Below are 27500 nucleotides of genomic sequence, written 5' to 3'. Positions count from 1 at the left end.
GTTTGGAACTGTACCCTGACGTGTGTGGAACTGCACCCCAGCGTGAGAGTGTGCCTTGGGGGGACTGGTGAGAAATTGAAGGATGTGCTGTAAAGCTAAAGGGAGTTTGGAGTTTAAAGGTTGCAATGGTGTTTACCTTTTACTTTCTGATCTATATATTCCAATATAACTCTGATAACCTGGACAATGGCTAAGAGGAGGGACCCAAATGCCAAGGAGCCGGTGTGGTACCTGCAGGTACAGAGAGGAGGCATTTAACATGAATTGGAAAGAAAATATCAATAGCACAACACACATACAGGGGCATCACTGTTCAGGGGGACTGGTAATGTGCACCTTGGTTCCACAAGCAATTCCAGATCACAGGGGGCACCCTGCACCGGGGCAGCCTGCAGTCTGCCCTCTCCCCAAGCAAGGGGAGAGAAGCTCTCGCCATTTCCCTTCTAGGGAGTCATTCCCGCCATTCCTACAGGGAGAGTTTGAACCCGGTCTTCATTTTATGGATTCTGATTCCGTCTGCTCCTGCTGCAGAGTCAGGGCTGTGAACACGAATGGAACAAAAGACAAAATACTGCACATGCTGGAAATCTGAAAATAAAAACAGAAACGGCTGGAAATATTCAACAGGTCAGGCAGCATCTGTGGAAAAGCACCGTCGATGTTCTAGGCCATTGTCTCAGAAATGTCTTTTATTTCTCTCAGTATGCCTCCTTTTGTCTCCTGTTAATATCACTTCAGCTATCTAATCACCTCCCATCCTCCATCCAAGCACTTCACGGGTGCTTCTCTTTCACTCCGTGTGTCTGTGTTATTTTCCCTTCCCCCTGTTGTGTTCTTTTTTTAAATGCTGCTCCCGTGTCCTCCGCAGGGACAAAGGCCTGAAACACAAACCTGAAGCTGCACTTCTCCAACCTGCCAGTGGGTGGCACCCAGACCAAACTAACCAAACTGGGAACCGTTCACATCCACCTACATCAGACGTGCATCAAAATCCAAATCAATTTTAAACCATGCCTGAGCTGCTCTGTGGATTGCTGTATAACCGGTGTGGATGCCTGGTCCACGAACAGAACACCACCCTGAGATATGTGCTCCTCCATGGCCTCACCCCTCCCCATCTCTGTAACCTCCTCCAGCCCTACAACCCTCAGAAATCTTTGTTCCCCTGAACTGGTCTCTTGCGCATCAGCCCTTCCCTTCACCCCACCATTAGCGGCCGTGCCTTCAGCCACCAAGGCCTCACACTTTGGAATTCCCTCCCTAAACCCCTCAGTTTCTGCACCCACCTCTCCTCCTTTAAGACCCACCTTAAAACTCACCTCTTTGACCAAACTTACTTGGCTCAGCGCCTTGGCGGTTTTACTACATTAAAGGCGCTATATAAATGCAAGTGGTTGTTGTTGTGATATGTGGAAGCCCAGTCAGTGGATTCATGACCTGGTGTGGTACAGCTTCAAGCCCTGGTGTGTGTTGAACTACCCGGTCTTAACTAGGACAAAGGGCGTGACGCTACAATCAGCCAAGGGTCCCTTCCTACTCACAATCCAGTGATTCCCCCGAGGGACGGAGCGTGTGTACGTGCTGAGGGCAGGATTGGGCTTGGCTCTGATGCTTTCGCTGACACGCACTGTCTAACCTCACACTTGGGCGAGCTGCCAGTGCCCGTGAACATGGACTGCAGCAATCAATGATTGGATGGAGGGCTGGCCGGAGGAGAAACAAATCAGAGTGAAAAACAAACTGAACAGAAGAAACATACACTGCACCGACCAGAAGGAATTCAGTGAAGTTAAAATTCAAGTAATGCTGCACTGCAGTAAAACAGCAATGCCTGGTTACAGCAGCAATGCCTGGTTAACGCAGCAATGCCTGGTTATAGCAACAATGCCTGGTTAATGCAGCAATGCATGGTTACAGCAGCAATGCCTGGTTACAGCAGCAATGCCTGGTTACAGCAGCAATGCCTGGTTACAGCAGCAATGCATGGTTACAGCAGCAATGCCTGGTTACAGCAGCAATGCCTGGTTAACGCAGCAATGCCTGGTTAACGCAGCAATGCCTGGTTACAGCAGCAATGCCTGGTTAATGCAGCAATGCCTGGTTACAGCAGCAATGCCTGGTTACAGCAGCAATGCCTGGTTACAGCAGCAATGCCTGGTTACAGCAGCAATGCCTGGTTACAGCAGCAATGCCTGGTTACAGCAGCAATGCCTGGTTAACGCAGCAATGCCTGGTTATAGCAACAATGCCTGGTTAATGCAGCAATGCATGGTTACAGCAGCAATGCCTGGTTAACGCAGCAATGCCTGGTTACAGCAGCAATGCCTGGTTAACGCAGCAATGCATGGTTAATGCAGCAATGCATGGTTACAGCAGCAATGCCTGGTTACAGCAGCAATGCATGGTTAATGCCACAATGCATGGTTACAGCAGCAATGCCTGGTTAACGCAGCAATGCCTGGTTACAGCAGCAATGCCTGGTTATAGCAACAATGCCTGGTTAATGCAGCAATGCATGGTTACAGCAGCAATGCCTGGTTAGCGCAGCAATGCATGGTTACAGCAGCAATGCCTGGTTAATGCAGCAATGCCTGGTTATAGCAACAATGCCTGGTTAATGCAGCAATGCCTGGTTACAGCAGCAATGCCTGGTTAACGCAGCAATGCATGGTTAATGCAGCAATGCATGGTTACAGCAGCAATGCCTGGTTACAGCAGCAATGCCTGGTTAACGCAGCAATGCATGGTTAATGCAGCAATGCATGGTTACAGCAGCAATGCCTGGTTAACGCAGCAATGCCTGGTTACAGCAGCAATGCCTGGTTAATGCAGCAATGCATGGTTACAGCAGCAATGCCTGGTTAACGCAGCAATGCCTGGTTACAGCAGCAATGCCTGGTTAACGCAGCAATGCATGGTTACAGCAGCAATGCCTGGTTATAGCAACAATGCCTGGTTAATGCAGCAATGCATGGTTACAGCAGCAATGCCTGGTTAACGCAGCAATGCATGGTTACAGCAGCAATGCCTGGTTAACGCAGCAATGCCTGGTTATAGCAACAATGCCTGGTTAATGCAGCAATGCATGGTTACAGCAGCAATGCCTGGTTAACGCAGCAATGCATGGTTACAGCAGCAATGCATGGTTACAGCAGCAATGCCTGGTTAACGCAGCAATGCCTGGTTACAGCAGCAATGCCTGGTTACAGCAACAATGCCTGGTTAATGCAGCAATGCATGGTTACAGCAGCAATGCCTGGTTATAGCAACAATGCCTGGTTAATGCAGCAATGCATGGTTACAGCAGCAATGCATGGTTACAGCAGCAATGCCTGGTTAATGCAGCAATGCCTGGTTACAGCAGCAATGCCTGGTTAACGCAGCAATGCCTGGTTAACGCAGCAATGCATGGTTACAGCAGCAATGCATGGTTAACGCAGCAATGCCTGGTTAACGCAGCAATGCATGGTTACAGCAGCAATGCCTGGTTAACGCAGCAATGCATGGTTACAGCAGCAATGCCTGGTTAACGCAGCAATGCCTGGTTAACGCAGCAATGCCTGGTTAACGCAGCAATGCATGGTTACAGCAGCAATGCCTGGTTAACGCAGCAATGCCTGGTTAACGCAGCAATGCCTGGTTAATGCAGCAATGCCTGGTTACAGCAGCAATGCATGGTTACAGCAGCAATGCCTGGTTACAGCAGCAATGCCTGGTTACAGCAGCAATGCCTGGTTAACGCAGCAATGCCTGGTTAACGCAGCAATGCATGGTTAACGCAGCAATGCCTGGTTAACGCAGCAATGTCTGGTTACAGCAGCAATGCCTGGTTACAGCAGCAATGCCTGGTTACAGCAGCAATGCCTGGTTAACGCAGCAATGCCTGGTTACAGCAGCAATGCCTGGTTACAGCAGCAATGCCTGGTTAACGCAGCAATGCCTGGTTACAGCAGCAATGCCTGGTTACAGCAGCAATGCCTGGTTAACGCAGCAATGCCTGGTTACAGCAGCAATGCCTGGTTACAGCAGCAATGCCTGGTTAACGCAGCAATGCCTGGTTACAGCAGCAATGCCTGGTTAACGCAGCAATGCCTGGTTAATGCAGCAATGCCTGGTTACAGCAGCAATGCCTGGTTACAGCAGCAATGCCTGGTTACAGCAGCAATGCCTGGTTAACGCAGCAATGCCTGGTTAATGCAGCAATGCCTGGTTACAGCAGCAATGCCTGGTTAACGCAGCAATGCCTGGTTAACGCAGCAATGCCTGGTTACAGCAGCAATGCCTGGTTAACGCAGCAATGCCTGGTTAATGCAGCAATGCCTGGTTACAGCAGCAATGCCTGGTTAATGCAGCAATGCCTGGTTACAGCAGCAATGCCTGGTTACAGCAGCAATGCCTGGTTAACGCAGCAATGCCTGGTTAACGCAGCAATGCCTGGTTACAGCAGCAATGCCTGGTTAACGCAGCAATGCCTGGTTAATGCAGCAATGCCTGGTTACAGCAGCAATGCCTGGTTAACGCAGCAATGCCTGGTTACAGCAGCAATGTCTGGTTATAGCAGCAATGCCTGGTTAACGCAGCAATGCATGGTTAACGCAGCAATGCCTGGTTAACGCAGCAATGCATGGTTAACGCAGCAATGCATGGTTAACGCAGCAATGCCTGGTTATAGCAACAATGTCTGGTTACAGCAGCAATGCCTGGTTAACGCAGCAATGCATGGTTACAGCAGCAATGCCTGGTTAACGCAACAATGCATGGTTGCTGCAGCAATGCCTGGTTAACGCAGCAATGCATGGTTGCTGCAGCAAGGCCTGGTTAACGCAGCAATGCATGGTTACAGCAGCAATGCCTGGTTACTGCAGCAATGCATGGTTAACGCAGCAATGCCTGGTTATCGCAATTCCTAACAAACAGACCCCAGTCTGTCAAATTAGGTAACCATACCTCCCCCCCCCGACCCTGAACACGGGGGCCCCACAAGGATGTGTGCTGAGCCCCCTCCTCTACTCCCTCTTCACCCACGACTGTGTGGCTGTTCATGGTTCCAACACCATCATCAAGTTTGCAGATGATACCACGGTAGTAGGCCAGATCACCAACAACGATGAGTCAGCCTACAGGGGGGAGGTCCAGCATCTCGTGAAGTGGTGCGCCGATAACAACCTGGCCCTTAACATCAAGAAAACCAAAGAAATCATTGTGGACTTCAGGAAGTCTAAAGGCGGAAGTCACACCCCCATCCACATCCATGGGGCTGTGGTGGAAAGGGTGGACAGCTTTAAGTTCCTCGGAGTCCACATCACGGAAGACCTCTCCTGGTCCCTCAATACCTCCTCTCTGGTGAAGAAGGCCCAGCAGCGCCTATATTTCCTAAGGAGGCTGAAGGGATGTAACCTGTCACCCCTGATCCTCTCTAACTTTTACCGCTGCACAATAGAGAGCATCCTGACGAACTGTATCACAGTATGGTATGGCAGCTGTAGCTACTATGACCGGAAAGCCCTGCAGCGGGTAGTCAAAACTGCCCAACGCATTACCGGCACCCGGCTACCGACCATAGAGCACATATACCAGAAACGCTGTTTACGGAGGTCACGGACCATCATCAAAGACCCTACCCACCCCAGCCACAGTCTGTTCGCCCTCCTGCCATCTGGGAGACGCTACAGATGCATTCGCACCCGTACGACCAGATTTAGGAACAGCTTCTTTCCCAGGGCTGTCATCCTACTGAACTCCACAAATAAACTCTAAAGCCTGCACATCTGCCAATGCACTTTATTAGGGTTATGTTTATGTTAATGTATTACAAGCCAAATGTATGTTGAATGTTTAAATGTCTTAATCTAAATGTCCACTCTCGGGAGCCGCAAGCCTACATTTCGTTGTACTGCACTTGTGCACTAACAATGACAATAAAGTTGATTATTATTATTATTATTACAGCAACAATGCCTGGTTATCGCAGCAATGCATGGTTATTGCAGCAATGTCTGGTTACAGCGGCAATGCCTGGTTATCGCAGCAATGTCTGGTTACAGCGGCAATGCCTGGTTATCGCAGCAATGTCTGGTTACAGCAGCAATGCCTGGTTAACGCAGTCGTGGGGCAGGTCCTGAGCTCTGGATTGGAACCATACTGCTGTAAAGGCACTCAATATTGGCTCTGAGTGTGAGTCTTCACTGGTGCACCTTCATACACCCCCAGAGCCAGCCCAATGCAGCATCCAACCTTTTTGTTGTACCGGGGCTCAGTAGTAGCTGGGGTTTAGATAAGCCCTGGTTTGGGCAGCTGATGCCCGTTGGAGCAGAAATTGCAAAGTGTTGTGGGTGTTGCAGGAAGCACATTGTCAGCAAGTTTGAAACCATTGGTGCGTCAGCAGAGTCAGGGTTGGCAGCACAAATAACTGGTGTTTTATTTAAAGAGAGTTTACAGACTGATTCTCTGAACAGTTTTCTTCAATTTACTTACAAACATTTTTTGGCCTCTCCTGAAGGTGCTGACTCTCCCTGTGGTACAGTTCCCCATCTCCCCTGAAGGTGCTGACTCTCCCTGGGGTACAGTCCCCCTCCTCTCCTGAAGATGCTGACTCTCCCTGGGGTACAGTCCCCCATCTCTCCTGAAGGCACTGACTCTCCCTGGGGTACAGTCCCCCTCCTCTCCTGAAGATGCTGACTCTCCCTGGGGTACAGTCCCCCTCCTCTCCTGAAGATGCTGACTCTCCCTGGGGTACAGTTCCTCCTCTCCTGAAGGTGCTGACTCTCCCTGGGATACAGTTCCCCATCTCTCCTGAAGGTGCTGACTCTCCCTGGGGTACAGTCCCCCTCCTCTCCTGAAGATGCTGACTCTCCCTGGGGTACAGTTCCTCCTCTCCTGAAGGTGCTGACTCTCCCTGGGGTACAGTTCCCCTCCTCTCCTGAAGGTGCTGACTCTCCCTGGGGTACAGTTCCCCATCTCTCCTGAAGGTGCTGACTCTCCCTGGGGTACAGTTCCCCAGCTCCCCTGAAGGTGCTGACTCTCCCTGGGGTACAGTTCCCCTCCTCTCCTGAAGATGCTGACTCTCCCTGGGGTACAGTTCCCCATCTCCCCTGAAGGTGCTGACTCTCCCTGGGGTACAGTTCCCCTCCTCTCCTGAAGGTGCTGACTCTCCCTGGGGTACAGTTCCCCATCTCTCCTGAAGGTGCTGACTCTCCCTGGGGTACAGTTCCCCATCTCCCCTGAAGGTGCTGACTCTCCCTGGGGTACAGTTCCCCTCCTCCCCTGAAGGTGCTGACTCTCCCTGGGGTACAGTTCCCCTCCTCTCCTGAAGGTGCTGACTCTCCCTGGGGTACAGTTCCCCATCTCTCCTGAAGGTGCTGACTGTCCCTGGGGTACAGTTCCCCTCCTCTCCTGAAGACGCTGACTCTCCCTGGGGTACAGTTCCCCTCCTCTCCTGAAGGCACTGACTCTCCCTGGGGTACAGTCCCCCTCCTCTCCTGAAGATGCTGACTCTCCCTGGGGTACAGTTCCCCTCCTCCCCTGAAGGTAGTGACTCTCCCTGGGGTACAGTCCCCCTCCTCTCCTGAAGGTGCTGACTGTCCCTGGGGTACAGTTCCCCTCCTCTCCTGAAGACACTGACTCTCCCTGGGGTACAGTTCCCCATCTCCCCTGAAGGTAGTGACTCTCCCTGGGGTACAGTTCCCCTCCTCCCCTGAAGGTAGTGACTCTCCATGGGGTACAGTCCCCCTCCTCTCCTGAAGGTGCTGACTCTCCCTGGGGTAGAGTCCCCCTCCTCTCCTGAAGATGCTGACTCTCCCTGGGGTACAGTCCCCCTCCTCTCCTGAAGATGCTGACTCTCCCTGGGGTACAGTTCCTCCTCTCCTGAAGATGCTGACTCTCCCTGGGGTACAGTCCCCCATCTCCCCTGAAGGTGCTGACTCTCCCTGGGGTACAGTTCCCCATCTCCCCTGAAGGTGCTGACTCTCCCTGGGGTACAGTCCCCCATCTCCCCTGAAGGTGCTGACTCTCCCTGGGGTACAGTTCCCCATCTCCCCTGAAGGTGCTGACTCTCCCTGGGGTACAGTCCCCCATCTCTCCTGAAACATAGAAACAGGGAGCAGGAGTAGGCCATTCAGCTCTTCGAGCCTGCTCCGCCATTCCATATGATCATGGATGATCCTCTATCTCAATACCATATTCCCGCTCTCTCCCCTTATCCCTTGATGCCTTTTGTGTCTAGAAATCTATCTCCTTCTTAAATATATTCAGTGACTTGGCCTCCACAGCCTTCTGTGGTAGAGAATTTTACAGGTTCACCACCCTCTGAGTGAAGAAATTTCTCCTCATCTCAGTCCTAAATGTCCTGCACCGTATCCTGAGACTGTGACCCCTCGTTCTAGACCCCCCAGCCAGGGGAAACATCCTCCCTGCATCCAGTCTGTCTAGCCCTATCAGAATTTTACACGTTTTAATGAGATCCCCTCTCATTCTTCTAAACTCTAGTGAATGCAGGCCTAGTCGACCCAATCTCTCCTCATACGATAGTCCTGCCATCCCAGGAATCAATCTGGTGCATCTTCGCTGCACTCCCTCTATGGCAAGTATATCCTTTCTTAGGTAAGGAGACCAAAGCTGCATACAGTACTCCAGGTGTGGTCTCACCAAGGCCCTGTATAACTGTAGTAAGACATCCTTGCTCCTGTACTCAAATCCTCTTGCAATGAAGGCCAACATACCATTTGCCTTCCTAACTGCTTGCTGCACCTGCATGTTTGCTTTCAGTGACTGGTGTACAAGGACACCCAGGTCCCTTTGTACATTAACGTTTCCCAATCTAGCACCATTTAAATAATACTCTACCTTTCTGTTTTTCCTACCGAAGTGGATAACTTCACATTTATCCACGTTATACTGTATCTGCCATGTATTTGCCCACTCACTCAACTTGTCTAAATCGCCTTGAAGCCTCTTTGCATCCATAGAAACATAGAAGATAGGAACAGGAGTAGGCCATTCGGCCCCTCGAGCCTGCTCCGCCATTTAATGAGATCATGGCTGATCATCCAAATTCAGTACCCTGTCCCTGCTTTCTCCCCATACCCCTTGATCCCTTTAGCCTTAAGAAATATATCTAACTCCTTCATGAATATATTTAATGAATTGGCCTCAACTGCCTTTTGTGGTAGAGAATTCCACAGGTTCACCACTCTCTGGGTGAAGAAATTCCTCCTCATCTCTGTCCTAAATGGCTTACCACTTATCTTTAGACTCCTCCTCACAACTCACAATCCCACCTAGTTTCGTGTCGTCAGCAAACTTGGAAATATTACATTTGGTTCCCTCATCTGAATCATTGATATATATTGTGAATAGCTGGGGCCCAAGCACTGATCCCTGCGGTACCCCACTAGTCACCGCCTGCCACCCCGAAAAAGGCCCATTTATTCCTACTCTCTGTTTCCTGTCTGTTAACCAATTTTCAATCCATGCCATATTACCCCCAATCCCATGTGCTTTAATTTTGCACACTAACCTCTTATGTGGGACTTTATCAAAGGCCTTTTGAAAATCCAAATACAACATATCCACTGGTTCTCCCTTATCTATTCTACCTGTTACATCCTCAAAAAACTCCAGTAGGTTTGTCAAACATGATTTCCCTTTCATAAATGTTGACTTTGCCTAATCCCGTTGATATTTCCTAAGTGTCCTGTTATCACATCCTTTATAATAGACTCTAGCATTTTCCCTACTACTGATGTTAGGCTAACCGGTCTGTAGTTCCCTGTTTTCTCTCTCCCTCCTTTTTTAAATAGTGGGGTTACATTTGCCACCCTCCAATCTGCAGGAACTGTTCCATAATCTATAGAATTTTGGAAGATGACAACCAATGCATCCACTATTTCCATGGCTACCTCTTTTAGTACTCTGGGATGTGGATTATCAGGCCCTGGGGATTTATCAGCTTTCAGTCCCATTAATTTCTCCAGCACCATTTTTTTTACTAATACTAATTTCCTTTAATTCCTCCTTCTCACTAGACCCTTGGTTCCCTAGTATTTCTGGGAAGTTATTTGTGTCCTCTTCCGTGAAGACAGAGCCAAAGTATTTGTTTAATTGCTCTGCCATTTCCTTGTTCCCCATTATATATTCTCCCCGTTTCTGACTGTAAGGGACCTACATTTGTCTTCACTAATCTTTTTCTTTTTACATACTTGTAGAAGCTTTTACAATCCGCTTTTATGTTCCTTGAAAGCTTACTCTCATACTCTATTTTTCCCCTCTTAATCAATCTCTTGGTCCTTTTTTGCTGAACTCGAAACTGCTCCCAATCCTCAGGCTTGCTACTTTTTCTGGCAACTTTATATGATTCCTCTTTGGATCTAATACTACCCTTAATTTCTTTTGTTAGCCATGGTTGGGCCGCTTTTCCTTTTGTGTTTTTGCACCAGAAAGGAATGTATAACTGTTGCAATTCATGCATTCGTTCCTTAAATGTTAGCCATTGCCTATCCACCATCATGCCATGCCTTTTAATGAAGCTCCCCCAATTTATCATAGCCAACTCACTCCTCATACCTTCGTAGTTTCCTTTGTTTAGATTTAGGACCCTAGTTTCGGATTGGACTTCTTCACTTTCCATTTTAATGAAGAATTCTATCATGTTACGGTCACTCTTCCCTAAAGGACCCCGCACAACAAGATTATTAATTAACCCCTTCTCATTGCACAATACCCAATCTAGGATAGTCTGTTCCCTAGTTGGCTTCTTAACGTACTGGTCTAAAAAACCATCTCGTACGTACTCCAGGAATTCATCCTCCACAGTATTCTTGCTAATTTGGTTTGGCCAGTCTATATGTAGATTAAAGTCACCCATGATTACTGTCGTACCCTTGTTACATGCATCTCCAATTTCCTGTTTGATGCCATCCCCTACATTACCACTGCTGTTTGGAGGCCTATAGACAACTCCCACCCATGTTTTCTGCCCCTTGATGCTTCTTAGCTCCACGCAGACTGATTCTACATATTGATTTTCTGAGCCACTATCCTTTCTCACTATTGCTCTGATTTCATCCTTTACTAAAAAGGCCACCCCATCTCCTTTTTGCCTGTCCTTCCTAAATATCGAATATCCTTGGATATTCGGCTCCCAGCCTTGGTCACCCTGCAGCCATGTCTCTGTAATCACAATTATGTCGGATCCGTTTACATCTATTTGTGCTGTTAATTCGTCTACCTTATTACGAATGCTTCGTGCATTCAGATACAGTGCCTTTAGATTTTTCTTTTTAACATTTTTAGACATTTTAACATTTTTTTGTGCTATGGGCCTATTTGTCTTATTACCATTGTTTCTTCCCCGGACCCTATTTGTTCGTGCATTCCTTTGTTTGTACGCTCTGTCCCTTCCTGATACAATCTGGTTATCCTTACCCCAATCACATTCCTGCACTGCTTCCTTGTCTTTTCTCTTTAGCATTCTAGATTTCTCTCCACCAAGAAGGATCGACAAAAAAGAAAGGGAGGAGGGGTAGCATTGCTAGTAAAAGAGGGGATAAATGCAATTGAAAGGAAGGATATTAACTCAGTTAATACAGAATCTATATGGGTGGAGCTAAGAAATAGCGAGGGGCGAAAAACATTAATAGGAGTGGTATATAGGCCTCCAAATAGTAAAATAGAGGTTAGGGAGGGCATCACGAGGGAAATTAGAGAAGCGTGCAATAAGAGCACAGCTGTCATCATAGGTGACTTTAACTTACATATAGATTGGACTAGCCTAATCAGTAAAAATAATGAGGAGGAGGAATTCCTTGAGTGTTTAAGGGATGGTTATCTGGATCAATATGTCGAGGAACCAACTCGGGAACAGGCTATATTGGACTGGGTACTGTGCAATGAGAAGGGACTAATCAGTAATCTTGTTGTACGGGGACCCTTGGGTCAGAGCGATCATAACATGATCGATTTCTCACTCGAAATGGAGAGCGAAGAAATTGACTCAGAGACTAAGGTCCTGAATTTAAACAAGGGGAATTATGATGCCATGAGACGGGAACTGAGTAGGTCTGATTGGACAACGTTCCTGAGAGGACTGGAGGTAGATAAACAATGGCAAACATTTAAAGATAGAATGACAAAATTGCAAAAATTGTTTATACCAATCTGGCATAAAAGGAAATCTAAAAAGGTGACTCAACCGTGGATAACAGGGGAAATTAGAGACAGCATAAAATCCAAAGATAGGGCGTATAAAATAGCCAAAAAAAGCGCCAGAGCGGAAGATTGGGAACAGTTTAAGATAGAGCAAAGGAGGGCAAAGGGCATGATCAAGAGGGGCAAAATAGCTTACGAAAACAAGCTGGCGGAAAATATAAAAACTAACTCCAAAAGCTTTTATAAATATATCAAAAGGAAAAGACTGGTGAAAACCAAAGTTGGTCCATTGCAGTCAGATACGGGGGAATATATAATGGGAAATAAGGAAATGGCAGATCAACTAAATGCATACTTTGGGTCAGTCTTTACGAAGGAAGACACAAAAAACCTCCCTGGGATATCGGGAAAAATAGGGACATTGGCAAAGGAGGAACTGACGCAAATCAATATCTCTAAGGATATGGTGTTAAGGAAGCTAAAGGGATTGAAGGTGGACAAATCCCCAGGGCCTGATAACATGCATCCTAGGGTACTGAAGGAGGTGGCCCTAGAGATAGCGGATGCACTAAGGATGATTTTTCAGAATTCATTAGACTCGGGAACAGTGCCGATGGATTGGAGGGTAGCTAACGTTACCCCACTATTCAAAAAGGGGGGTAGGGAAAAAGCAGGTAATTACAGACCTGTAAGCCTTACATCAGTTGTGGGCAAAATGCTGGAGTCCATCATTAAGGATGAAATAGCGGAGCACTTAGCAAATGGGGACAGGATAGGACAGAGTCAACATGGATTTACAAAGGGTAAATCGTGCTTGACTAATCTATTGGAATTTTTTGAGGGAGTAACTGGTAGAATAGATGGGGGAGAGCCAGTAGATGTGGTGTACCTGGACTTCCAAAAGGCCTTCGATAAGGTCCCACATAAAAGATTAGCATGGAAAATTGAGGCTCATGGGATAAAGGGGAAAGTTTTGGCGTGGATAGGGAACTGGCTGTCAGATAGAAAACAGAGAGTTGGAATAAACGGCTCATTTTCTGAATGGCAGGCAGTAACAAGTGGGGTACCACAGGGATCTGTCCTGGGCCCCCAGCTGTTCACAATTTACATTAATGACCTGGATCAGGGAGTCGGATGCAGCATTTCCAAATTTGCAGACGACACTAAACTAGGAGGTGGGGTGGGCTCAGAGGAAGAGACCAGGAAGCTCCAGAGCGATTTGGACAGACTGGGCGATTGGGCGGATAAATGGCAGATGCACTATAATGTGGACAAGTGCGAAGTTATCCACCTTGGGTGCAGGAACGGGAGGGCAAATTATTATTTAAATGGCAATAGATTGGGAGAGGGGGAAGTACAGAGAGACCTGGGTGTTCTTGTACACCAGTCACTGAAGGCGAGCATGCAGGTGCAACAGGCGGTCAAGAAGGCAAACGGTATGCTGGCCTTCATAGCAAAAGGGTTAGAATACAGGAACAGGGATACCTTGCTGCAGCTGTACAGGGCACTGGTGAGACCACACCTCGAGTACTGTGTACAGTTTTGGTCGCCTCATCTGAGGAAGGATGTTCTTGCCATGGAGGGGGTGCAGCGGCGATTCACCAGGCTGATACCAGGAATGGCGGGAATGACCTATGAGGAGAGACTATGTAGTTTAGGGATGTACACACTGGAGTTTAGAAGATTGAGAGGGGACCTCATAGAAGTGTATAAAATTCTGACAGGTCTAGACAGACTGGATGCAGAAGGAATGTTTCCCTTGGCGGGTGAGAACAGAACTAGAGGACATAATTTAAGGATAAGGGCTAAACCATTTAGGACAGAGATGAGGGGGAATTTCTTCACTCAGAGAGTGGTGAACCTGTGGAACTCATTGCCACAGAGGGCAGTGTACGCCAGCTCATTAAATATATTTAAGAGGGAATTAGATATATTTCTACGGGCAAAAGGGGTTAAGGGTTACGGAGAGAAGGCGGGGACGGGATACTGAATTAAAGGATCAGCCATGATCTCATTAAATGGCGGAGCAGGCACGAAGGGCCGAATGGCCTACTCCTGCTCCTATCTTCTATGTATCTATGTATCTATGTAAGACACTGACTCTCCCTGGGGTACAGTTCCCATCCTCTCCTGAAGGTGCTGACTCTCCCTGGGGTACAGTTCCCCATCTCTCCTGAAGGTGCTGACTCTCCCTGGGGTACAGTTCCCCATCTCTCCTGAAGGTGCTGACTCTCCCTGGGGTACAGTTCCCCATCTCTCCTGAAGGTGCTGACTCTCCCTGGGGTACAGTTCCCCATCTCTCCTGAAGGTGCTGACTCTCCCTGGGGTACAGTTCCCCATCTCTCCTGAAGGTGCTGACTCTCCCTGGGGTACAGTTCCCCATCTCTCCTGAAGGTGCTGACTCTCCCTGGGGTACAGTTCCCCATCTCTCCTGAAGGCGCTGACTCTCCCTGGGGTACAGTCCCCTCCTCTCCTGAAGGTGCTGACTCTCCCTGGGGTACAGTCCCCCTCCTCTCCCGAAAGCACTGACTCTCCCTGGGGTACAGTTCCCCTCCTCCCCCAAAAGCACTGACTCTCCCTGGGGTACAGGTTCCACGGATGGGGGGGGAGCCACCATCCAATATCTCCCCCAAGTGGCCATTCTTCATGCGTGAGCCTCGATCCCATCAGCAGGTTATTCAACCGTGAGGCAATCACACTTTGCCCCGACCCAGTCCTCACCGGATGCCCAGCAGGGGTCACTGGATAGTGACCAGGAGACCTTGGTTATTCACTCCTGTGCAGCTCTGCAGCACTCAGGCCAGTCACAGTATCCTGGCTTTGCAGACTCGGGGTCTAATGTCGGGCCTGCTGGCTCAGCATCACACCCGCTGATACAGGTCTAATGTCGGGCCTGCTGGCTCAGCATCACACCCGCTGATACAGGTCTAATGTCGGGCCTGCTGGCTCAGCATCACACCCGCTGATACAGGTCTAATGTCGGGCCTGCTTGCTCAGCATCACACCCGCTGATACAGGTCTAATGTCGGGCCTGCTGGCTCAGCATCACACCCGCTGATACAGGTCTAATGTCGGGCCTGCTGGCTCAGCATCACACCCGCTGATACAGGTCTAATGTCGGGCCTGCTTGCTCAGCATCACACCCGCTGATACAGGTCTAATGTCAGGCCTGCTGGCTCAGCATCACACCCGCTGATACAGGTCTAATGTCGGGCCTGCTTGCTCAGCATCACACCCGCTGATACAGGTCTAATGTCGGGCCTGCTTGCTCAGCATCACACCCGCTGATACAGGTCTAATGTCGGGCCTGCTTGCTCAGCATCACACACGCTGATACAGGTCTAATGTCAGGCCTGCTGGCTCAGCATCACACCCGCTGATACAGGTCTAATGTCGGGCCTGCTGGCTCAGCATCACACCCGCTGATACAGGTCTAATGTCGGGCCTGCTGGCTCAGCATCACACCCGCTGATACAGGTCTAATGTCGGGCCTGCTGGCTCAGCATCACACCCGCTGATACAGGTCTAATGTCGGGCCTGCTTGCTCAGCATCACACCCGCTGATACAGGTCTAATGTCGGGCCTGCTGGCTCAGCATCACACCCGCTGATACAGGTCTAATGTCGGGCCTGCTGGCTCAGCATCACACCCGCTGATACAGGTCTAATGTCGGGCCTGCTTGCTCAGCATCACACCCGCTGATACAGGTCTAATGTCAGGCCTGCTGGCTCAGCATCACACCCGCTGATACAGGTCTAATGTCGGGCCTGCTTGCTCAGCATCACACCCGCTGATACAGGTCTAATGTCAGGCCTGCTGGCTCAGCATCACACCCGCTGATACAGGTCTAATGTCGGGCCTGCTGGCTCAGCATCACACCCGCTGATACAGGTCTAATGTCGGGCCTGCTGGCTCAGCATCACACCCGCTGATACAGGTCTAATGTCAGGCCTGCTGGCTCAGCATCACACCCGCTGATACAGGTCTAATGTCGGGCCTGCTTGCTCAGCATCACACCCGCTGATACAGGTTCTCACTGAGCCAGCAGGGAGCGCTCAACACAGCATCACTGCAAAATCAGCAACCATTTCCATTTCCACCTTTGTCTGCAGTTTGCTGTGTGAAGCTGCTCCCACATTCACACTTGCCCTGTTCCCTTCCTACGGGACTCACCCGAGAATAACAGCACACCTTCATCATAAGACGGCAGAGAGCCAGAGGTACATTACAGATGCCGATGAGAATGGACTGATGGCTTCATGAACACATGTTGGTTCCAGTTTTCAGAATTTGCTTCTGATGGACCTGACTGAGAACTGACTGACTGCCCAGTTTATCTCATCTCTCCCCACTCAGGAAGGAGAATTCTAAACTGAAATCAACAAATCTTTGTCAGGTGTTGGATATCAAAGGATATGGAGCAAAGGCGAGTAAATGGCGTTGAGATACAGATCAGCCATCATCTGACTTAATGGCGGAGCAGGCTGGAGGGGCTGAATGGCCTCCTCCTGTTCCTGTGTAACAGACTCGAGGGGCTGAATGGCCTCCTCCTGTTCCTGTGTAACAGAATCGAGGGGTTGAATGGCCTCCTCCTGTTCCTGTGCAACAGACTCGAGGGGCTGAATGGCCTCCTCCTGTTCCTGTGTAACAGACTCGAGGGGCTGAATGGCCTCCTCCTGTTCCTGTGTAACAGACTCGAGGGGCTGAATGGCCTCCTCCTGTTCCTGTGTAACAGACTCAAGGGGCTGAATGGCCTCCTCCTGTTCCTGTGTAACAGACTCGAGGGGTTGAATGGCCTCCTCCTGTTCCTGTGTAACAGACTCGAGGGGCTGAATGGCCTCCTCCTGTTCCTGTGTAACAGATTCGAGGGGCTGAATGGCCTCCTCCTGTTCCTGTGTAACAGGCTCGAGGGGCTGAATGGCCTCCTCCTGTTCCTGTGTAACAGAATCGAGGGGCTGCAGGGCCTCCTCCTGTTGCTATGTTCCTAAGCTCTTACCTGAGTGCGCGTCCCAATGAAGCAAGCACAGGGCAAGCCGGCATGTCGGCTGGTTTATTAAAGGCCCAGTAGTAGGAGGCGAACGCTCCTGCAAGTGTAACCTGTCCCAGAGCGATGACAAAATTGGCGAGCCAGAAGAAGAGGAAGACGTTGTAGAATTGGAATAGGATGAGGTATCGATGATAATAGGACTCGCCTCCATAGAACGCAAACAAACACTGAGCTTCTGGGCACTCCTTTGTGATGTTGGAAACATTGAATGTCTACAAGGAGAGAGACTACAGGTTATTACCTTGGTTCACAGAAATACCCACTGCATAAACCACAACAAAACATAGAGAGCTGCTGAGACTGCAGTGGAGCTGTCCCACACTCTCCCTCCACTGCTCGGCTTGGCATTCTCCAACTCTTGATCCGAGCCGCATCAGCCAAAGCCTCAGCAGCCTGAGTAACGGTTGGGAGCGACACAAAGGTGTGAGTGCAGTTATGGCATCAGTGCTGCCTGTTCCCTCCTTAGGGTGCTGACTCTAGCTGGGGTTGTATGGGGGCCAGTACCTTGCTAAATGGCCATTGGCCTTGTGTGAGCAGAGTCCGTGGCAGAGCCTGTTTCAGCCCTCCTCCAGTGCCACACTCACACACACACTGCATAGTGATCAGGAGCAAGACTCAAGCCGATTCTTCCCTCACTAGTCCAGAGGTGCTGAAGCCAACTTAGCACCTCAACTACTTCCCGATCAGGAAGCGAATCTGGTGGGTGTGGTTCAGTACCATAACAGGAAGGGCACTCAGCCACCAAGGGAGATCTTCAGTTAATTCATCAGGTGCTGGATTGGTTATTTACAGTTATAAGCCAGGGCTATGAGGGAACAGGGGTGCAGCATCTTTTTGCTGGATGGGACAGATGTAAAATATATGCTAATCCAACAATCTCACTTACACAGACCGGAGCAACCACAAGAAAGGAACTGAAATGAGACACTGGGGCAGTCTGACAAGTGCAGCGCTCCCTCAGTACTGCCTCACCAACAGTGCAGCGCTCCCTCAGTACTGCCCCTCCGACAGTGCAGCGCTCCCTCAGTACTGCCCCTCCGACAGTGCAGTGCTCCCTCAGTACGGCCCCTCCGACAGTGCAGCACTCCCTCAGTACTGCCCCTCTGACAGTGCAGCGCTCCCTCAGTACTGCCCCTCCGACAGTGCAGCGCTCCCTCAGTACTGCCCCTCCAACAGTGCAGCGCTCCCTCAGTACTGTCCCTCCGACAGTGCAGCGCTCCCTCACCAACAGTGCAGCGCTACTGTCCCTCCGACAGTGCAGCGCTCCCTCAGTACTGCCCCTCCGACAGTGCAGCGCTCCCTCAGTACTGCCCCTCCGACAGTGCAGCGCTCCCTCAGTACTGCCCCTCCGACAGTGCAGCGCTCCCTCAGTACTGCCCCTCCGACAGTGCAGCGCGCCCTCAGTACTGCCCCTGTGACAGTGCAGCGCTCCCTCAGTACTGCCCCTCCAACAGTACAGCGCTCCCTCAGTACTGTCCCTCCGACAGTGCAGCGCTCCCTCAGTACTGCCCCTCTGACAGTGCAGCGCTCCCTCAGTACTGCCCCTCTGACAGTACAGCGCTCCCTCAGTACTGCCCCTCTGACCGTGCAGCACTCCCTCAGTACTGCCCCTCCGACAGTGCGGCGCTCCCTCAGTACTGCCCCTCCGACAGTGCAGCACTCCCTCAGTACTGCCCCTCCGACAGTGCGGCGCTCCCTCAGCACTGCCCCTCCGACAGTGCAGCACTCCCTCAGTAATGCCCCTCCGACAGTGCAGCACTCCCTCAGCACTGCCCCTCCGACAGTGCAGCGCTCCCTCAGTACTGCCCGTGACAGTGCAGCACTCCCTCAGCACTGCCCCTCCGACAGTGCAGCACTCCCTCAGTACTGCCCCTCTGACAGTGCAGCCCTCCCTCAGCACTGCCCCTCCGACAATTGGCACTCCCTCAGCACTGCCCCTCCTACAGTGCAGCGCTCCCTCAGTACTGCCCCTCTGACAGTGCAGCGCTCCCTCAGTACTGCCCCTCTGACAGTGCAGCGCTCCCTCAGTACTGCCCCTCTGACAGTGCAGCACTCCCTCAGTACTGCCCCTCCGACAGTGCGGCCCTCCCTCAGTACTGCCCCTCCAACAGTGCGGCGCGCCCTCAGCACTGCCCCTCCGACAATTGGCATTCCCTCAGTGCTGATTACTGCCCCTCTGGCAAGGGGTGAACTTTACACAGAAACAAATAGAATGTACAGCACAGAGCAGGCCATTCGCCCCAACTGGTCCATGCCGGTGTTTATGCTCCACACGAGCCTCCTCCCACCCACTTCCTCTCACCCCATCAGCAAATCCTTCGATTCCTTTCTCCCTCATGTGTTTATCTAGCTTCCCCTAAAATGTATTTCTGCCATTTGCCTCAACCACTCTCTGTGGTCGCGAGTTCCACATCCTCACCACCCTCCGAGTACTCGGAGCACTCTGCAGTGAACCAGACCTGCAAAAGGCAGCCGGACCGCCTGCTCCTGACCAGCACCCAGTGACCCGCTGTGCGTGCGAGTCAGGAGGGCCGGTGAGACGGGTTTGGAATCAGCTTCAGGTATGACTGTGACAAAAACATTAAAGATAAGAGAGTCCCTTCTCCCTCAGCATTTGTTGCCCAGAAATAGCACTCACGTCGGGGTTACAGGTCTTCCTGCTGTAGTTACAGGTGGTCTCATTGGCAAACACTTTATAAACTGCTTCGCTGGAGGTTGACAGGTAGCTTCAGAAAAGAAGTCAAGGAAATGAGAGAATTTCTTTAAATGGAGGGTTTGAAATTCAAAAAGTGGAAACTAGCTCTGAGCATTTATACAGCAACTTATCACAGCTGGCAGATCAGCCAGGAGACCCACACATTCCTCTGGTGTTATGTGAGTGAGTACGTCAGCCAAGGTCCATAAAGAGCAAGAACTCAATGACCAGTTCATTGTGTTGGAGGTGTTTGAGAGAAATATTGACCAGAATACCAGAGAACTCACTCCTCTTCTTCAAATGGTGCCACAGAATCTTCAATACAGGGTCTTAGTTCAACAACTGCACCAAAGAACGGGGTCTCCGACAGTGCAGCACTCCCTCAGTACTGCCTCTCCGACAGTGCAGCGCTCCCTCAGTACTGCCTCTCCGACAGTGCAGCACTCCCTCAGTACTGCCTCTCCGACAGTGCGGCACTCCCTCAGTACTGCCCCTCTGACAGTGCAGCGCTCCCTCAGTACTGCCCCTCCGACAGTGCAGCACTCCCTCAGTACTGCCCCTCTGACAGTGCAGCGCTCCCTCAGTACTGCCTCTCCGACAGTGCAGCACTCCCTCAGTACTGTCTCTCCGACAGTGCAGCACTCCCTCAGTACTGCCTCTCCGACAGTGCGGCGCTCCCTCAGTACTGCCTCTCCGACAGTGCAGCGCTCTCTCAGTACTGCCTCTCCGACAGTGCAGCGCTCCCTCAGTACTGACCCTCCGACAGTGCAGCACTCCCTCAGTACTGACCCTCCGACAGTGCAGCACTCCCTCAGTACTGCCTCTCCGACAGTGCGGCACTCCCTCAGTACTGCCCCTCCGACAGTGCAGCACTCCCTCAGTACTGCCCCTCCGACAGTGCGGCGCTCCCTCAGTACTGCCTCTCCGACAGTGCGGCACTCCCTCAGTACTGACCCTCCGACAGTGCAGCGCTCCCTCAGTACTGCCTCTCCGACAGTGCAGCACTCCCTCAGTACTGACCCTCCGACAGTGCGGCGCTCCCTCAGTACTGCCTCTCCGACAGTGCAGCACTACCTCAGTACTGCCTCTCCGACAGTGCAGCACTCCCTCAGTACTGCCTCTCCGACAGTGCAGCACTCCCTCAGTACTGCCTCTCCGACAGTGCGGCGCTCCCTCAGTACTGCCTCTCCGACAGTGCAGCACTCCCTCAGTACTGCCCCTCCGACAGTGCAGCACTCCCTCAGTACTGCCCCTCCGACAGTGCGGCGCTCCCTCAGTACTGCCCCTCCGACAGTGCGGCGCTCCCTCAGTACTGCCCTTCCGACAGTGCAGCACTCCCTCAGTACTGCCCCTCCGACAGTGCAGCGCTCCCTCAGTACTGCCCTTCCGACAGTGCAGCGCTCTCTCGGTACTGCCCCTCCGACAGTGCAGCGCTCCCTCAGTACTGCCCCTCCGACAGTGCAGCGCTCCCTCAGTACTGCCCCTCCCACAGTGCAGCGCTCCCTCAGTACTGCCCCTCCGACAGTGCGGCGCTCCCTCAGTACTGCCCCTCCCACAGTGCAGCGCTCTCTCAGTACTGCCCCTCCGACAGTGCAGCGCTCCCTCAGTACTGACCCTCCGACAGTGCGGCGCTCCCTCAGTACTGCCCCTCCGACAGTGCGGCGCTCTCTCAGTACTGCCTCTCCGACAGTGCAGCGCTCTCTCAGTACTGCCCCTCCGACAGTGCGGCACTCCCTCAGTACTGCCCCTCCGACAGTGCGGCACTCCCTCAGTACTGCCCCTCCGACAGTGCGGCACTCCCTCAGTACTGCCCCTCCGACAGTGCGGCACTCCCTCAGTACTGCCCCTCCGACAGTGCGGCACTCCCTCAGTACTGCCCCTCCGACAGTGCGGCACTCCCTCAGTACTGCCCCTCCGACAGTGCGGCACTCCCTCAGTACTGCCCCTCCGACAGTGCGGCGCTCCCTCAGTACTGCCCCTCCAACAGTGCAGCGCTCCCTCAGTACTGCCCCTCTGACAGTGTAGCCCTCCCTCAGCACTGCCCCTCCGACAGTGCAGCGCTCCCTCAGTACTGCCCGACAGTGCAGCGCTCCCTCAGTACTGCCCGACAGTGCAGCGCTCCCTCAGTACTGTCCCTCCGACAGCGCAGCGCTCCCTCAGTACTGCCCCTCCGACAGTACAGCGCTCCCTCAGTACTGCCCGACAGTGCAGCGCTCCCTCAGTACTGCCCCTCCAACAGTGCAGCGCTCCCTCAGTACTGCCCCTCCGACAGTGCAGCACTCCCTCAGTACTGTCCCTGACAGTGCAGCGCTCCCTCAGTAATGCCCCTCCGACAGTGCGGCGCTCCCTCAGTACCGCCCCTCCGACGGTGCAGCACTCCCTCAGTACTGCCCTTCCGACAGTGCGGCGCTCCCTCAGCACTGCCCCTCCGACAGTGCGGCGCACCCTCAATACTGTCCCTCTGACAGTGCAGCACTCCCTCAGTACTGTCCCTCTGACAGTGCAGCACTCCCTCAGTAATGCCCCTCCGACAGTGCAGTGCTCCCTCAGTACTGTCCCTCTGACAGTGCAGCGCTCCCTCAGTAATGCCCCTCCGACAGTGCAGCGCTCCCTCAGTACTGCCCCTCCGACAGTGCGGCACTCCCTCAGTACTACCCCTCCGACAGTGCAGCGCTCCCTCAGTACTGCCCCTCCGACAGTGCGGCGCTCCCTCAGTACTGCCCCTCCGACAGTGACGCACTCCCTCAGTACTGCCCCTCCGACAGTGCAGCACTCCCTCAGTACTACCCCTCCGACAGTGCAGCGCTTCCCTCAGTACTGCCCCTCCGACAGTGCGGCGCTCCCTCAGTACTGCCCCTCCGACAGTGCAGCACTCCCTCAGTACTGCCCCTCCGACAGTGCGGCACTCCCTCAGTACTGCCCCTCCGACAGTGCGGCGCTCCCTCAGTACTGCCCCTCCGACAGTGCCGCACTCCCTCAGTACTGCACTGGAGTGTCAGCCTAGATTTTTGAGCTCAAGTCTCTGCAGTGGGACTTGAACCCACAACCTTCTGACTCAAGCGGCAAGAGTGCTGCCAACTGAGCCACGGGTGGGAGAGTGTTAGAATGTTACTGCATCAACATGCTGATGTCCCTGAGCTGCCATGAAGCGTGAGCTTATCACATCCAGGTCTGATTCCACCAGCGATTTAACTAGAAACGGAGAAACGCCCCTCACCCTGTCCACGGTCTGTGCACTGACGGGGCTGATTATTGCTTTCTACTTTTTGGTATGGGGCAGGCTTACCAACCACATTAAAGGGTTACAGATTGGAGAAGGACAGCAATAAATGGTTTAAATAAATCTCGCAGTAATCGGCAGTTAGTTTACGTCGGAGGATACACAGCTGTGATGGCCCAGTAAGCTACGCAGAGTAAGAGCAGGACGAACGTGAGGAGAGGATAAACCAGAGAGGACATAATGTATCCGATGGCTCTGTGGAAAGAGGACAAAGAAAAACATGACAAGTGACGTAAGAAAACTACTAGGCACTTGGTCTAAGCGTTACACAAAGCTTTAATCAACTGTTTTACAACATGGAGGTCTAGTTGTGTCCTTCACGAGTTCCTGTTAAGAATGTCCTGCGCAAGCTGGGCCCGTGCCCGAGTATTTATACTCTCCCTGGACAGCGCCACCCATAGGCCGCTCAGTATTATTTCAGAAGTCTTTCTTTCATGAATGACTGATTCATGTCAACAAGTAACTGATGTGTTTTTAAAAAGAGTCACCCTTTTAATCCAATTAACACTCCTTTCTCCATATGTCCTCATTGGCAGAGTGTGTGAACGGGCATCGGTGGGGAGCTCGACAATTTCCGCCCGTGATGTGACGAGTTCGTTCCCCCCTCTCTCATTGGAGGCAAGTGGGACCCATCCAATCAGACAGGCAACTTTATATCCTGGGGAACACTTCAACTGCGAACCACCCCCCCGCCTCAACCCACCCCCTCAAACCCCCGCCCCCCCACCCCAACCCCTCAAAACCCCCGCCCCCCCACCCCAACCCCTCAAAACCCCCACCCCAACCCCACCCCCTCAAAACCCCGCCCCCCCCACCCCAACCCCTCAAAACCCCCGCCCCCCCACCCCAACCCCTCAAAACCCCCGCCCCCCCCACCCCAACCCCACCAAACCTCCGCCCCCCCACCCCAACCCCACCCCCTCAAAACCCCCGCCCCCCCACTCCAACCCCACCCCCCTCAAAACCCCCGCCCCCCCACCCCAACCCCACCCCCTCAAAACCCCTGCCCCCACCCCAACCCCACCCCCTCAAAACCCCCACCCCCCCTAAATCCCCGCCCCCCCACCCCAACCCCTCAAAACCCCCCGCCCCCCCACCCCCTCAAAACCCCCGCCCCCCCAACCCAACCCCTCAAAACCCCCGCCCCAACCCCACCCCCTCAAAACCCCCACCCCAACCCCACCCCCTCAAAACCCCCGCCCCCCCACCCCAACCCCACCCCCTCAAAACCCCCACCCCCCCACCCCACCCCCTCTAAATCCCCGCCCCCCCACCCCAACCCCTCAAAACCCCCGCCCCCCCACCCCAACCCCACCCCCTCAAAACCCCCGCCCCCCCCACCCCAACCCCTCAAAAACCCCCCGCCCCCCCACCCCAACCCCACCCCCTCAAACCCCCGCCCCCCCACCACCCCCTCAAAACCCCCGCCCCCCCACCCCAACCCCACCCCCTCAAACCCCCGCCCCCCCCACCCCAACCCCCTCTAAATCCCCGCCCCCCCCACCCCAACCCCTCAAAACCCCCGCCCCCCCAAAATCCCCGCCCCCCCACCCCAACCCCTCAAAACCCCCGCCCCCCCCACCCCAACCCCACCCCCTCTAAATCCCCGCCCCCCACCCCAACCCCTCAAAACCCCCGCCCCCCCACCCCAACCCCACCCCCTCTAAATCCCCGCCCCCCCACCCCACCCCCTCAAAACCCCGCCCCCCCCACCCCAACCCCACCCCCTCAAACCCCCGCCCCCCCACCCCAACCCCACCCCTCTAAATCCCCGCCCCCCCACCCCAACCCCTCAAAACCCCCCACCCCCCCCACCCCACCCCCTCTAAATCCCCGCCCCCCCACCCCAACCCCTCAAAACCCCCGCCCCCCCACCCCAACCCCCTCAAAACCCCCGCCCCCCACCCCAACCCCTCAAAACCCCCGCCCCCCCACCCCAACCCCACCCCCTCAAACCCCCGCCCCCCCACCCAACCCCACCCCCTCAAAACCCCCGCCCCCCCAAAACCCCGCCCCCCCCACCCCCTCAAAACCCCCGCCCCCCCACCCCAACCCCACCCCCCTCAAACCCCCGCCCCCCCACCCCAACCCCACCCCCTCAAACCCCCGCCCCCCCACCCCAACCCCAACCTCAAACCCCCGCCCCCCCACCCCAACCCCACCCCCTCAAACCCCCGCCCCCCCACCACCCCAACCCCACCCCCTCAAACCCCCGCCCCAACCCCACTCCCTCAAACCCCCGCCCCCCCACCCCAACCCCACCCCCTCAAAATCCCCGCCCCCCCACCCCCTCAAAACGCCCGCCCCCCCACCCCAACCCCAACCCCTCAAAACCCCCGCCTCCCCACCCCAACCCCTCAAAACCCCCGCCCCCCCACCCCAACCCCTCAAAACCCCCGCCCCCCCACCCCAACCCCTCAAAACCCCCGCCCCCCCCACCCCAACCCCCCCCACCCCAACCCCACCAAACCCCCGCCCCCCCACCCCAACCCCACCCCCTCAAAACCCCCGCCCCCCCACTCCAACCCCACCCCCTCAAAATCCCCGCCCCCCCACCCCAACCCCACCCCCTCAAAACCCCTGTCCCCACCCCAACCCCACCCCCTCAAAACCCCCACCCCCTCTAAATCCCCGCCCCCCCACCCCAACCCCTCAAAACCCCCGCCCCCCCACCCCAACCCCACCCCCTCAAAACCCCCGCCCCCCCACCCCAACCCCTCAAAACCCCCGCCCCCCCACCCCAACCCCACCCCCCTCAAAACCCCCGCCCCCCCACCCCAACCCCACCCCCTCAAACCCCCGCCCCCCACCCCAACCCCAACCCCCCACCCCCTCAAACCCCCGCCCCACCACCCCAACCCACCCCCTCAAACCCCCGCAACCCCACCCTCAAATCCCGCCCCCCCACCCCAACCCCACCCCCCTCAAACCCCCGCCCCCCCACCCCAACCCCACCCCCTCAAACACCCGCCCCAACCCCACCCCCTCAAACCCCCGCCCCCCCACCCCAACCCACCCCCTCAAAATCCCCGCCCCCCCACCCCAACCCCACCCCCTCAAAACCCCCGCCCCCCCACCCCAACCCCTCAAAACCCCCGCCCCCCCACCCCAACCCCACCCCCTCAAACCCCCGCCCCCCCACCCCAACCCCACCCCCTCAAAACCCCCGCCCCCCCACCCCTACCCCACCCCCTCAAAACCCCCGCCCCCCCACCCCAACCCCACCCCCTCAAAACCCCCGCCCCCCCACCCCAACCCCACCCCCTCAAACCCCCGCCCCCCCACCCCAACCCCACCCCCTCAAACCCCCGCCCCACCACCCCAACCCCACCCCCTCAAACCCCCGCCCCCCCACCCCAACCCCACCCTCAAACCCCCGCCCCCCCACCCCAACCCCTCAAACCCCCGCCCCCCCACCCCAACCCCACCCCCTCAAACCCCCGCCCCAACCCCACCCCCTCAAACCCCCGCCCCCCCACCCCAACCCCACCCCCTCAAAATCCCCGCCCCCCCACCCCAACCCCTCAAAACCCCCGCCCCCCCACCCCAACCCCTCAAAACCCCCGCCTCCCCACCCCAACCCCTCAAAACCCCCGCCCCCCCACCCCAACCCCTCAAAACCCCCGCCCCCCACCCCCACCAAACCCCCGCCCCCCCACCCCAACCCCTCAAAACCCCCGCCCCTCCACCCCAACCCCTCAAAACCCCCGCCCCCCCAAAACCCCCGCCCCCACCCCAACCCCACCCCCTCAAAACCCCCGCCCCCCCACCCCTCAAAACCCCCGCCCCCCCAACCCCACAAAACCCCCGCCCCCCCAACCCCACAAAACCCCCGCCCCCACCCCAACCCCCTCAAAACCCCCGCCCCTCAAAACCCCCGCCCCCCCACCCCACAAAACCCCCGCCACCCCAACCCCACCCCCACCCCCTCAAAACCCCCACCCCAACCCCACCCCCTCAAAACCCCCACCCCCCCACCCCCTCAAAACCCCCGCCCCCCCACCCCACCCCTCAAAACCCCCGCCCCCCCCACCCCAACAAAACCCCCGCCCCCCCACCCCAACCCCACCCCCTCAAAACCCCCGCCCCCCCACCCCAACCCCACCCCCTCAAAACCCCCGCCCCCACCCCAACCCCTCAAAACCCCCGCCCCCCCCACCCCAACCCCACCCCCTCAAAACCCCCGCCCCCCCCACCCCCAACCCCTCAAAACCCCGCCCCCCCAACCCCACAAAACCCCCGCCCCCACCCCAACCCCACCCCTCAAAACCCCCGCCCCCCCCAAAACCCCCGCCCCCACCCCTCAAAACCCCCGCCCCCCCACCCCTCAAAAC

The 27500-nt window shown here is 54.7% G+C and overlaps 1 protein-coding gene across 1 annotated transcript in view; it reads right to left on the bottom strand.

Annotated features, from left to right (window-relative positions):
* Positions 1 to 27500, bottom strand: part of slc44a2 (solute carrier family 44 member 2 (CTL2 blood group)) — a 116206-nt gene that overhangs the window by 13902 nt on the left and 74804 nt on the right. Inside the window, 4 exon segments of the mRNA XM_085971950.1 lie at positions 137 to 231; positions 17141 to 17403; positions 19830 to 19917; positions 23269 to 23361. Of these exon segments, the coding sequence (XP_085828076.1) occupies positions 137 to 231; positions 17141 to 17403; positions 19830 to 19917; positions 23269 to 23361 (539 nt within the window).

The sequence above is a fragment of the Somniosus microcephalus genome, chromosome 31, assembly GCF_052327205.1.
Source record: "Somniosus microcephalus isolate GS21.2 chromosome 31, FLI_Smic_1.0, whole genome shotgun sequence".
Lineage (NCBI taxonomy): Eukaryota > Metazoa > Chordata > Chondrichthyes > Squaliformes > Somniosidae > Somniosus > Somniosus microcephalus.
The sequence above is the reverse complement of the archived record's forward strand: the minus strand, read 5'-3'. Positions and strand labels throughout refer to the sequence as shown.